Source organism: Copadichromis virginalis, linkage group LG22 (genome assembly GCF_057382275.1).
Source record: "Copadichromis virginalis isolate Kocher_CV1m ecotype Utaka linkage group LG22, C_Virginalis_male_GT1.1, whole genome shotgun sequence".
Classification (NCBI taxonomy): domain Eukaryota; kingdom Metazoa; phylum Chordata; class Actinopteri; order Cichliformes; family Cichlidae; genus Copadichromis; species Copadichromis virginalis.
Window position 1 is genome coordinate 9,594,827 of NC_140638.1, and position 13,828 is coordinate 9,608,654.

Sequence of the window (13,828 nt, forward strand, 5' to 3'; positions counted from 1 at the left end):
GGGGGGGGGACACAGTGAGAAAATAAGGGTCTCACCTGGCCTATTTTGGAGCCCTTGCCTTGCACTGGGGGACTAGGGGGCACATCAAAGTCTGGGTAGTCGATGGACATCTGCCTGCAGGGTGACACTGGGCTCATCATGTGCACCGACTCTGTGTCTGAGGTGTAGGACTCTGATGTGGTGGCAACAGGTGGAGGAGAGTGAAGGAAAGCCATTTGACTGCAGCAGGACCCCGAATGCTTGCTCAGGAACACGGGGCTCATCATGGGGACAGATTCGGAGTATGTTGTGTGGGATTCGGGAACTGGAGGCTGGGACAGAGGGAGGGAGATGGAGCTGATCGACATCTGGGCTAGGAGTGCGCTAGGAGGGACGTCAGCCTCTTTGGAAGAGATGTGCTGCGGGCTTGCAGACACAGAAGGATTGGTAGAGAGTCCCGACTCTGCCTGGCTGTCCTCCTCTTCCTCCTCGTTGTCATCATTCTCCTCATCATCAGGACCATCGGAGTCATCTCCATCTGAATCTTGGCGGTCAGCACTGCTCACCTGACTGCGGTCTCCTGCCGAGGAAATACGTGAGAAGAAAAATTGAATTCTTGTCTCTGAAATCTGCTGTACTTACACGTCATCACAGCTAGAAAAAAAACTCATTCACTAAATAACTTTGATTATCATCCAAGATTTCTTTCTTAAAGTGAGAAAAAACAGCACTGAAAATCCCGCTACTCGTGGATGTTTTGTACTGCTGCTGCAGTGTTTCACACCCTACACCACCATACGCCCCTGAGCTCCATCACAGGCAGAGGAGGAAAAACAAATAAGCTGTTAGAGACTTGGACCACAGAATGTTTTCAGGCAGCCTCTCTCTCCCTCTCTTTTTTTCTAAAATTAGATGCAGCAATTTCCTCTTTCTAAACGCTGTGCATGTCGCCCACATGCGCTTTGAGTTAAGAGGAAGAAGCTGCATTTAGAATTTCTAATTAGACCGTGGCAAAGCCATTGATCGACATAGCAACAGAGCACAAGCAGGGACACTCCATGTTTTATATTTCATGCCATTAAACTATTAAAAGAAGGGCAATCCTGCTGTTAGAAATCAAAGCTGACTGTATAAGTAAATCTGAATTAAGTCAATATTATATATGCAACTGTAGTAATACAAAACTCATATTTTACAGACAAACTGTTCATCTTATAGAAGTTATGGCTTTTGTGCAATTCCCTCAAGGAAAACCCCGAGGAGCAAAGCACCGTACCAGAGTCCTCAGCATCCTGATCGTCAATTAGACCGTCAGGCACCCCCATCTCCATGCACTTCTTACTGTGGGCCTTGGATTTCATGTGCTTGGTCAGATTGCCTATAACAAAAAGGGAGGCAATGAGGTCTTACGGGTGGGTAGAGCTTGAACAATAGCACAGAAGGAGTTTATGTAAGAGTATGCGGTCTTTGGGAAAGCTCTATGTAAAGGGTGAGTAACTGATAAAGACATTTTTAAATGAACGTGGGTTGCTGACACCAAGTACTGTTCTGCAGTGTCGCGTGGGTAGGCAAGTTCGATAAAGAATGGTGAATCATACTGTCTTGGTTTAAGAGATGGTGGAATAACATTTTTAATTTCACAGCTTGTAAAAGGAAAGAGTAAATTCTTTCAGTTCCTGTGTGTTACAGATACAGAGTTTGATATTGCAAAATCAGGCGTGAGAAAGAGCTATAACTTTTAAAGACATTAACAGAACTACATTTGTTCCTGTTTATACGAGGCTGCACTAATTATCAAAAGACAAGGCAAATGAAAAATCATACATGCATGTACTGCATTTAAAAGGGACTTATTCAGCTGCATTGTACGAACTATAATCACATGGCTTTAACACTCACCTTTCGTCTTAAAGGAGAAATTGCAGTGGACACAATGGTACGGCCGGACATCAGAGTGAGTACGGATGTGTTTGCGCAGCATGCTCGGCTTCTTGCAGCGAATCCCACATTCCTCACAGATGTATTTACCTCGCCCACGGCCACGTACATAAACATACTCCTCGTTAGATTTGTACCTGTGGGTTTGAAATGTAACCATGAGCACAAAATCTAACATAATGTTGCTAACATTTTGAATATAATCAGATTGTTCCGTTTCATACCCGCCATCAAATATTTTGATTCGCCTCGGTTCTGTTGTAGTGACCAAGTCCTTGTCTGAATCGTTGCTGGCTTGAGTCTCTGGCTGCACTTTACTTTTGGTTTCAACTGATACAGACTTTTGGGTTACTGGCAACTGCAGGAAAAAGATGATATTTTTGGATGTGACTCAAGAAACAAGTCATCATTACAACATTATGATATTTCAGACTTTGCAGAAAGTTAGTCTTACCCTGGGCATGACATCCTTCAGCTTGCCTGAGTAAGACAAGATGTCCGATTTCCCACTTGTTTTTATGGCTGATGTGTAGTGTATTTTCTTGGAGCTCTGCTTGGAGTCAAACAAAGACATGACCACCTTGGTAGGCAACCCCAGTGGGTTAGGGTTGTTGGGTTTGGCTGTCCAGGTAGCGTATGCTGAAGTCTTCAGGTCGGTCTGTTGAACATGGAGAGGTTTCCTTTTCATCAAAAAACACCATGTGAAAGTGGTGGTGGTCTTCAGGCTGGGGAAAGACAGGCGGTGGCTGTCTTTTGTGTTAACCACAGACACAGATGTGGTCAATTTCACTTGACCACCATGGAAACTGGAGGGCCTAATTGGGGATTTGGCTGGAGTCCACCTCTGTTCCTCAGCTTTTTCTTGAGGCTTCAGATTGTTGTTGGCTGGCATGGAGGTTCCCTGGCTACCAAGTGTAGTATTCAGGATAGGGCCTGTCTCTTCATGAATAACAGTTATTGTATCTTTTTCTATCCCAGCACCATCAGGTGACATAGGTTTAACATCATCAGTAGCCTCTGAGTCCTTCTCCCCATCTGACTTAACCTGGGGCAGAGGTGGGGCCTCCGTCTCAATGGGACTGTCCACTGGTTCAGTTGTGCACACCTGCCTAACGAGTGTCAGCTTCCGTTGTCGGGTCACCTCCGACATCTTGGAATTAAGATAATTGACTGATCGTCCATCGGTGAGGCAGGCCACACCATGCTCATCTTTAGCTCGTTTTTGGTGCTTTTCCATGTAGATGTCCAAGCTGTTTGCAGGTGACAACATTCGTTTGCTTGATGCAGTGGGTTCCTGCTGCGGGCATAGTGTTACTGATGCCAGTTTCTGCGTGCAATGTAAAGACCCAAGAGGAGTTTGTTCTACAGTGCGGTTATGAGGGCCTCCTGTCTGAGCTTGAGTCCTATCTTTCTTTGCAGTTGTTACAACACGAAAATCACTTTCCACACTGGGAGTCGACGACAGACTATTTTTATTGGGCACAGAGTGAGCAGGGTGGATCTGCTCGTGAGTTATCAAGATCTGTGGCAGTGGTACAGCACTTCCTTGGGTTTGATCAAATGATTCTCTTCGCTGTTCACCCGACAAAACAACCGTCTGTGTTTTACTGTCTGCAGCCTGTTGACTGGGTTGAGCTACATACAAATTTTGGATTACATCAGATGATTTTGAAATGCTCAAAATCGGATTGGCAATTGGTATTGTTAAAACTGGCAGGGCTATCTGAGCTCCCTGTGTGCCAGAGAAGGAAAAGGTTTGGCCTGTTCTCAGAGCTGGACACTGTAGTTGGTATTTGGGCACAAAATGTTTTTTTTCTTCTGTGTCAGCTGGTTTGTTTTGGATGTTCTCTCGACAAACCAAGATCTGGTTTAGTGGTTGTTGTATCTTTTGGCAAATTTGAACCCTTGATGTTTGGTGCCAAGGATGTGGAAGGCCATGGACTTGAGGCTGCTGAGTTGGGCTACCCAAATTAATGCTCTGCACCATTTGCTCATTCTTTTGCAGTGGTGGTTCTTCTGTGTGCAGGACAAAGGGCTGAGGCACTGCGCGCCTGCTAGTAATGTGAATCTGCTGGGGTCTGTTCTGAGTGAAAGAGCTAACATTTCCAATGAGAGGTTTATCTAAAGGAGCGGCAGCTTTCCTAACAGGTTGCTGACTTTCAGGTCCAATTTTTAAAGACATCTGCCGAACTAATGGCCCCCGTCTCCTTTCAATTAGTGGCACCTGGGAAAGTTGGGAGAGTTGTCCACTTTTTGGCTGTCCAGCAGGTGACAGAGATCTACTTGGAGATACATTGCCAGAGTCAAAGGATTTGCTGCGGTAGTCACATGAAATCTCCACAGAGGGTTGAGTACATGTGATCTGTTCAGATGCGGCACGCCTCATCATTCCAGGCACACCAAGGGTGTTGAAAGCTGTTGGCAAACACTGAGTCTCTGGAATTTTACCAACGCACTCTCCTCGAGAAGGACTCTCCGATCTAGATGGCTCATCTCTGTCAAAAGAGGCTGAGATGCTGGAGCCACGAGAAAGACTGCTGTCCCTGCTGAGGCTTCGTGAGAGGCTCGATTCAAAACTGGATTCGCCCGATGAATGATCCATTTGAGCCAGACGAATTCTCTTCTTCTTAGGGGGAAGTTTCTCTGCTGGGAGCTTTGACAAACTCTCACTTCTCTGAGGCCAGCTGAACTGATCTGCAGGTTTATCTGCTGGTTCAGCAGTCTGTGTTTCATGTTCTCTGTCCGGTTCCACTGTGACTAAAATCTCAGGAACTTGAATGTTATTTTGACGAACAAGGCGAGACTGATGGATAGGAGTAGAGTGTTCACCAACTGGTGCCACTGTCCTATCAGTGCACTGCTCCTTTCTTTGTTTTCCATAATCTGTGCTCTTAGGTTTTGATATGGTTTCATGGTAACCATCAGTTAAGACACCAGATGCCACATCTGATTTGGGTTTGTTCAGGGGATCCTTCTCCATGCTATCAACAGGAGAGATCCTGTCAATAGACTCTGTCTCAAAGGAATTGGGTCTGCTGAGAGAGTTGGTGTGTCTGATGACTGAAGTGCCGCTGCCTTGCCTTTGCAAGTCTCCTTTAGCAGGGGTACTGATCTGGGTCTCTCGTATTGGCGAAAGTCTGGAATCTGGAGAATTAATGCCTCTTGCTACAAGCTGTATCTGAGGTAGCTTTGGCTGGTTGATTTTGGGTTGTATATCTACTATTACAGCATGGTGAGGAAAATTCCTGTTTGCCAGAACTGCTGGTAGCTCAAAACTAACAGAGCAAGGTGCACTAGTATCAGTTGGAGACTGATCATCCTCATCACCAACACTTTTCATTTTCCTCCTCTTCCTGAATGATGTCTGTTGATCAAGTACCCCTGGCCCAGTTGTGGTTGCTCCTGCTATGGGCTGCTGTAAATTAACATGAAAAACATCTTGGTCAGTTTCTTTGGCAGCCATTGGTTTGTTTTTTGGACCATGAAGTTCAGAGCAGTAGAATTTCTTGTGAGTTTCAAAGTTCTCTAACTTTCTGTACCGGTTACGACACGTTTCACACTCATACATCGTGCCTTTAGTCTGCTGAGGTTTTCTGTTTCTTTCCTGACTGTGTTCAAAAGACCTGCTTCTTTGCATTTGCTCTGCAGAATTGCTTTGTCCGATATAGCCCTCATCCATGGAGCGAACAGAGGGGAGACCATGTCTCTCATTGTGGGAAAAGTCCTCTACTGCTATTTGTCTGACCAAGGTACGAGAATGCATTGCAGGATTTGGGGTTGATGGAGCTGATGAAAATACATCGTCATTTAGTGCACTAATTTTGTCATCACATGACTGGCTGCTGCGCAAAGGATGGGGGACAGCAGCAACATTAAGGGGAAGAGCAGTGTGTCCTGGTGTAGTAGGCATAGAGTTGCTCCTTGTTATTGGCAAACAATCCATCGGTGGGTATTGGGGGGGTACAGAAAGAAGAAATACTGGCTTTGATTTATCTGTGGGAGTGAATGGAGATTTGGGGATGTCTGAGCTGGAACTTGACCTTCTTCCCATTGGTTTAAGATCAAACTGAAAAGAGTCTTTAAATATGTATGACTTCGGGGAGTCTATGCTACCTCTCCTTGAAAGAGAGGTCCTCCTTGGCTTTACACTGTCCAGCTGCTTGTTGTCAACTACTATCTCATTATCAGATATCAACTTTGTAATTCGTTCTTCTAAAGAGCGTGCACTGGCTTCTAATCGTGGACGCATTTGTCCGTCTATCGCCCTTGGTCTCTGCTCATGTGCTACATGCATGACTGAGGCAACCACAGGAGGGACATTAGGAAGAGTGTTCTTGGCAATATCAACATCTACTGGTGGAGTTATCTTTACAAATGGACTGGGTGGACTCATGGCCTGATCAGCACTTTCAGAACGTGAGAAGTAACCTGAATCAGTGCTTCCCAAACTACGTGGACTAAGTAGACACTTAGGCTGTTGCTGCTGAGAAAAGTCTGTTGCTTGTTGCCGCTGAAGCTGAGCATGCCCACTTAACAGTGGAGACTTGCAGTGTTGGTCTTCATCTTCACTGACGGTTTCTAGTAAGGGATTTGCACCATCCACCCCTTTCAGAGATGACAAGACTGTGATATTCGATCTCAGACTGGCAGTCTGGAAGTCTCGTTGTCGTTGTGCAGCAGCTTGCTCAGGTGCTGCTCCTGTAACTCTCGGACTATCCGCCCTCAGAGGGGAGACATTAACTGGGTACACAACAACTTTTGGGAGTGCAGCTGTTACTTTAGGCTCGTGAGCTCTCTGAGCTGGGGATGATTTGACTGAGTCAGAAACACCGGATAAGTCCACTTCCCCATGGTTGGCTTGTGTTCCACCTGCACTCAGTAAACTGTTTTCAGACAAAGCAGCCACGCTGCTCTGTGACGAGTCGGGGTCTAAGTCGGCAGTGCTACCTTCCTCATCGCTGTCTCCACTCTCCTCTGCCTCTGAATGTGTTCCTGTGGTTTTGTCAGACTCTTGAGATAGCGATCCACCTCCTGATTCGGAGCGTGCAATGAGACCCAGTTTTATGGCATGAGCATGTGATTTCTTGTGTTTGTACAAGTTGCTCTTGGTTTTGAATGAGAAGCCACAAGTAACACAGGGATATGGCCTTTCTCCTGTGTGAGACCTGATGTGTTTGAGCAGCACACTGGGTTTTGCACATGCCCGGTTGCAGTATTCACAAACGTACTTTCCTGGTTTTTTAGGCTTTTGGTCCTTGGAAACCTGTTCAGCACCAAAGGTCATAACAGTGGTCATCTGAACTTGGTTGCTGCCTGGTGTAACTGGGACCTGAATACTGCTGGGAACACTGGCTGAGAGGGACTGGCATGTGTGCACAACTGGTGGTTGGCTTTGTGGCAAAGCACTTGAGCCAGAGGGAACAGGAGCATGAGTTATAGTAGATGGTCCTGCATTAAAGTTTATGTGCAAGCTAGGATTTTCTGGATTGGAAGCAACGGGCATAAAATGCGGTGTAGCAAGGGGAGCGGTACCCTGTGGACCTGTTTGTAGATTTCCCTGTATTGGCGCTGCAATGCCAATGACATTGCCCTGTTTGTCAATATAATAGGTCTGCATATGGGAAGGTTGGGTCTGGAGACCAACATTGACACCTGGCATTGCTGTGATTTCACCACTGGCTTTACCGATGGCTGTGACCTGCATCGAGGCTTTCCTCTCAGCCAGTGTGCTAAAATCAGGCTCCATGGCCTTAAGTAGAACATCAAGTGGAGCGCTGTTGGCGTAAGGATCTCCGTCAAAGCTGGAGTCTTGGCTTTTGCTTTCTTTAGGCTTTAGAGTTCCTTTAGCAGTAATCAGAGTGTCCTCCTCACCAGCTGTGAGCTCAAGCGATGGTGGCCTAGAAGATGATTTTTCCTGCTTCAGCCTTTCAGCCTCAGCAGAAAATGACCCCTTGTCAGGGGACGCTGCAACTGGTTGAGCATACTTTTGGTCACTTTCTCCACTGGGCGATGTTGAAAGATTGTGGGAAGGACTGTTGGAGGAGGAGGAGCAAGAATGCGGAGTTTCCTTGGACGAAGATCCTCGGAGAGCAGATTCAGCAGATGTTTTTGACTGCAGGGGCTTCTTCACTGGAGATTTTGGAATTTTCTTTAGCTGATTCTCTGCAACAACCTTCTTCCTCTTAAGACCCTTTATGCTGTCCGCATTTCTTCGACTGCTGTCAGATAGCCCTGTGGAGACAGAGACAATAATTAAGGTGGTATAATAACCATTTCCTTCATCTCCTCTCTTCCAGTGCTACCACAAAGAGTTAGCACAAATGACATTATTGAAAAAATTAACTTCTACTGCTGACAACCTTGGCTTATAAAATGAGTTGAAATGTAATCTCTATTGGACACAGGAAATAACTCTAATGCCCTTTTGAAAATCATATTTTTCGTATAACTAACTCTTCTTGTTCCATGAAACTAAAACAAAAATGCACACAGGAAAAGAAAAAGATCAACAGCTCACACACTACAGTGCTTCTGTTTTACCCCTTTATAGCGCATGAAGAATGTTTGAAACACACTTTAATCTCAATACCAGCACCATCTTCCAACTGGAAACAATAAAACAAGTAGACTGCAGTCTATTAAAATTACTGACTGTTCTGTTTTTGCTTTATTTCCCACTATTTAAATAAATTAACTACTTTTACTATTAATTCTGTACTATATAAGCTGTGTTATCTCCAGTGACAAATAGTGACACTATTCTGGATCATACTGCACATTTACATGTACATGTGTTATCATTTTAGTCCAACTGTAAAACGAATACATAACATTTGTGGTTGTTATATATAAAATATGTCTTAAACAGCTTTTTGAGAGCTTCAACATTCCAGTTGTGAAAGCTTTCTCTGCAGCCTACTTTGTTTTCCATCAGCTTATCGATAATTTGTTTTATTTAGATAATGATAGACGTATACTACAGTGAAGATACTTCGCCCTCGCACTCGTTAGCTGTGTGACTAATACCACAGAGACCCACGCTTTATTATGCAAGTAACAGTCACTTCTTGCCCTTGTTGATAAGAAATGTTGACCTATGAAGGCTCGGCTGATCAGAAAATGGTGCAAATAACTAGCGTATAACAAAGTACATCTGCGTGCTTACTGAGCTGCATTCTTATAATAATAGGTGCACTGTTTTAAAAAGGGCACACCCATGCAATGGTGTCCCATAATAATGACTGAGGCAAGTGTTTTCATGGGCATGTTGCACAAGAGTAGCAGTGTCACAGCCTGTCACAGTTTCCTGGCCTGTGTAGGTATTTCCCAAGATGACTTCAGGGTTCTTTCAAGGGCTTCCCTTTACATAAGTAAATCCATTCTCCACGCAACCATGCAACTAGAGAGGCTTTAAAACTGCCATGCAATCAATATAACAAGGTCTTCTGAACAAACCCTGTTTTTTAAAATAACCTTTTCTAATTGATGCTTAAAAACAATCTTTGTACAAACTGTAGCTAAAAGACATGGGAAAGGCAATATTTATTCATCCAAACTACACAAACCAGTTCTCAAAAAAGGGACGTGACTTCACCACAAGTTTTCCATCATTAACAGTCACTGAGATAAAAGAAGCCCTTTTTGTTAACCTTCTCCTCATTTCTAAACACTCTTATGTTCCTGTAACTGCATTAAAATAATATATTTAATGTAAAATAAAGGCGATCCTTTAGTTATCTAGACCAAGGGCAATTGACATACTTCTTCATAAGGCAGGTTGCCAAAGAGATTACCCTTTGACTTACTGGCAGTGATAAAACTACCTGCTGTACTTTAAGAGGTGGACTGAGATATTTATACCCTATTTAGAATCACCACCCAATCCCATTTACAGTGGATGATTCAATCAAAGGTTGAGTGTCATTAAAAGGAAAATGCACAGCAGGCTGATTCTCAGGCACAGCTTAGTCAAACTGGCTTTTCTATTTCAATGTAGTTACACAACAGTCCACTTATCAAAGAAACTGTTCGTGTGTTCAGTCGGGGCACAATGGAAAGATTACTGAGAATTTATGCACACAGATCAAAACAAAGGAAACATTTTATGGTAAATACACTGGTCCTTATATAGCGCTTTTCTACTCTTACCGAGCACTTAAAGTCCTCTTAAGCGCACACAGCGCACTCTTCTTTGCCGTTGAGCCCTTTTTATCCTTTACGTACACGCTCTAACACCATCTTGCCCAAAGAAAATCAACACAGAGGGCTACAGGAGCTGTGGATCAAACCCTGATCTTCTGATTAGTAGATGACGCAATTCTCCAATTTAATTGCCGGGTTCATCTTTAGAGGAGACGGATAATAATAATTTATATATTTTTTTTAATTTCAATTTAACTGCAGCATTATCACATGATTATGAATGGATCGTGAACAAAAAAATAAATAAACTCCATCCACCAGATCGCTGGCAGCCCATCGTGGTTTAGGGGCTGAATTTGGCAACAGCGTCACACACCTGTGAAAGGCTATGTCGTAGGCTCTACATAGATTCACTGCAGAAGTATAAATCACACATTTCACTGGAGACCAGGTAGAAATTACAAGTTCACACCAACCTGGAAGCATCAACAGCTCTACAGTACTTGGTAGTTAAATATCTAATTGCTTTTAAAGAAAACCTTAAAATTTAAATGGGACATTTTTGTGCAACCACATAAACATCTGCCACTAATATCTGCTTTCATGCTCAGAAGACATGATAAATGCATCAGTCTTCACTAAAATAAAAATAAAAAAAACCCCACACATGATGTTTATAAGGGCAGTTACCTCTGCTCTCTTTTTACCTTTAAATACAGTACTTATATCAGGTTTGCAAGCCTTTCTAACATTAGCTGTACCTCTTACAATAAACACGAGTTCAAGCACTTTATTACCATAAAAACCTTAATGAGTCTGCCTGTTTAAATGCAGGATTTATTCATATTAATAACAGTAAATCACTGTTGTTTTTACTTTTTTATTATAATTTTTTTCAGTGTTTTTGCCCGCGTACCCTGAAGCACTTTGGGTTTCCTCTGGGTGAAATGTGCTTGCCGTGCCTCACTGATGTGACCGATGTAATAATCTTTCCTTTCCACATCAGTGATTTTGCATTTATTTTGCGCTTTTTGCTTGTGCTTTATTTTAGGTTAAATTACTTATTTAATTCACTTTAAACCCTGAGGTGGTGAAAGAGAAGATATTCTACATTAAAAATGAAAGAGAGAGCTTTCCTCGCAGTTCTCTGGAAATTGCAAGTTTTGATAAGAGATCTCTTACCTTTCTGTGAGCCTTTGGGGTCTTTAAGCTCTTTCTGTGCCTCCTCGATTTTATCTGCAACACAAGAACAGAAACCATTTTCAGCACAGAGCAGCGCGCTCGACAGTCGAGGCAGTGCAGAATGAACTAATGATTCTGGGGATGCTTCCCACACGGCTGCAGCAGGATGAAGGTCTTTCAAATGAAAAACAGACATTCTTCCATAGCAGAGAGAGTGCACTATTCCATTATGGAAACTACTGTAATCATATGAAGGGGGGCGCACACAAAAACACAATCACGCAGGCACACCCACTTACAGAAAAGAGCAGTACGAGGGTGTTTGATACACAGATTAAGTTTGCAAACAAGTCTATAAGGTGGGTTCGTTGTCATTATCACAGTGTGCGCTCTAACCCACAGATCAATTTGCATATTTAACTGCAGTTTACGCCCCTCGGGGGGCACAAGAGTATTCAATTCAGCTCTTCTATATGTCACAGCATATCACCCACATCCAGCAGGTTAAGAACCTGTTTTTGTATGACCCATATGGATGTGTGGGAGGTGACGCAGTACTGTAATCAATATTAATTATATAGACTGGCTCGTTGTGGCGTGAGTGGGTTATACACAGTGGAATAGAGGCAAAGAGATGAGTTAAATCCTCTGGTTTCCTGCTCCTGCAGGGTCACTGCCACTGGCTGTGGGAGTGAGGAAGGATACAGAATATGAAAGTACGTGTCCAGCACTCATTATTTCTAATTTATGTTCAAAACTCTGACTTCTTCTCCAAGTTCAAGCAACGGGCAGACATATTTATTCATTAAAACCATAACAATAAAAAAATTCATATGAAAAATGAAAGTGCAAACTCATTACTTTCAGGAAATCTGATGGACCATTAGCAGCTCTTTCTTCTTTTCCTCACTTTCTATTATGCAAAACATATTCTGAGCTGTTTTGACAGCTTTGTTTCCTGGATACTGCAGTAATTTGACTTTTTTTTTGCAGGCTTCTATAAGCAAAATGTAAAATTCTGCATGCAACACACAATACCAGGCCACTACTGTAGCATGTCCGTGCCTTCCCAAACCATCCATGGAAAATGGATGGAAAAACAAACCCACAAGTAAGTAAGTAAGTAAGTAAGTAAGTAAAATTTATTTATATAGCACTTTTTTAAGACAAAACGCTGTTACAAAGTGCTTCACAAGAAAACATGTCAAACAAACAATATAGCAACATAAAGAAAGTATAAAAGCATATCAAAAAAAAAAGCAATAGTACAATATAAATATAAAATAAAACAACATGTTACGCATTAACATTTCCCAAATGCCTGTCTAAACAGATGAGTTTTAAGCTGTTTTTTGAAAGAAGCCATCGTGTCGATCATGCGTAGTGGGGGGGGTAAACCATTCCACAGTATAGGAGCCAGGGTTTGAAATGCGTGATCCCCCTTTGTTTTCAGACGAGTCCGTGGGATAGATAGACGACCGCTATCAGTGGATCTAAGAGTTCGCTTTGGAGAATGGGGCTGGAGAAGCTCCGAGATATAGATGGGGGCCCCACCTTGTAGAGACATAAACGTAAAGGTGAGGATTTTGAACTTATATCTATACTCAACCGGAAGCCAATGCAAAGACTTCTATGCCCTGCTTCTGACATTAGAGTGCAAGCGGAGTCCTTGAGGACCGGTGGGAGTAATTTTGCACAAATGTTAATGGAGAGTGAAAGAGGATGTTCCTCTGTGGTTCCCAAATTTACAGTCCAATGCCGGGAATACTCAGAGGGGAGGACACAAGCAGGCCACAGAGGAGGTCAGGGATTATGTCATCATCTCTGTGTGTTTGTGTTACTATAGTCACACCCTTCTCAGTCTCTCTCCCTCTCTATATCCCAGGCACACGCCGCGAATTACATAATGCGTCCCCACCCCTGCGCTGCTGTAGAGCAAAACAAAGGCACCCTGCCAGCAGAAACACAGCAACCGAGGCACACGAGGAGAGGGTAGAGCGTTTGTTTATCTGCACATCTTTAACAAAATGGTAGATAGAAAGAGAGCAAAGACAGAGGTACGCATTTGTTTACATATAAATGACCACGTGAACGCCCTTGGCATCCAAAGGCAAAGGAACTGCTGTGTTTTCCTGGCAACGAAGGCGGCACGGTATTTCTCCAAACAGAGAGGATCCCGAAGCTTCCCTCAGAGTCATGGCTACCACGGCTCACCCTCACGGCTTCCTCGTGTAAATATCTGTGCTGCTGCAAACCAATTTGAGATAATAAATGCTTATTTTAGTGGTCGGGAGGTTCCGAGGTAGACTTCAGAGAGCATATGCTTCATAGTCTACACAGCGTGATATACATATGTCTCGTATTAGAGCACGCTGGCAAACAAGGGCGCAAGTGATTACTGCCCACCAAAAATCTTATTAGTGGTTGTGTATGTTAGGAGAGCGGAGTGTAAGCTATCATAGAGCATATTCTTCTTCTTACATAACAAGCTGCAAACACGACCCCCTCGCGCTGAATGACACCCATGAAGTCGAGCTCTGGAGCATGGAAAAGATCAGGAAACCCCAGCGTGGGTGAATGGAAAGGG

The 13,828-nt window shown here is 43.5% G+C and overlaps 1 protein-coding gene across 4 annotated transcripts in view; it reads right to left on the reverse strand.

Annotated features, from left to right (window-relative positions):
• hivep1 (HIVEP zinc finger 1) overlaps positions 1-13,828 on the reverse strand; it is a 68,148-nt gene that overhangs the window by 1,936 nt on the left and 52,384 nt on the right. For all 4 annotated transcript variants that reach the window (XM_085445163.1, XM_085445165.1, XM_085445164.1 and 1 more), the window contains 6 exons: positions 11,242-11,295; positions 2,372-8,148; positions 2,142-2,275; positions 1,879-2,054; positions 1,256-1,357; positions 36-559 (listed from right to left, as the gene is read on the reverse strand). In XM_085445163.1, the coding sequence (XP_085301289.1) occupies positions 36-559; positions 1,256-1,357; positions 1,879-2,054; positions 2,142-2,275; positions 2,372-8,148; positions 11,242-11,295 (6,767 nt within the window). The remainder of the gene's footprint in view (positions 1-35; positions 560-1,255; positions 1,358-1,878; positions 2,055-2,141; positions 2,276-2,371; positions 8,149-11,241; positions 11,296-13,828) is intronic.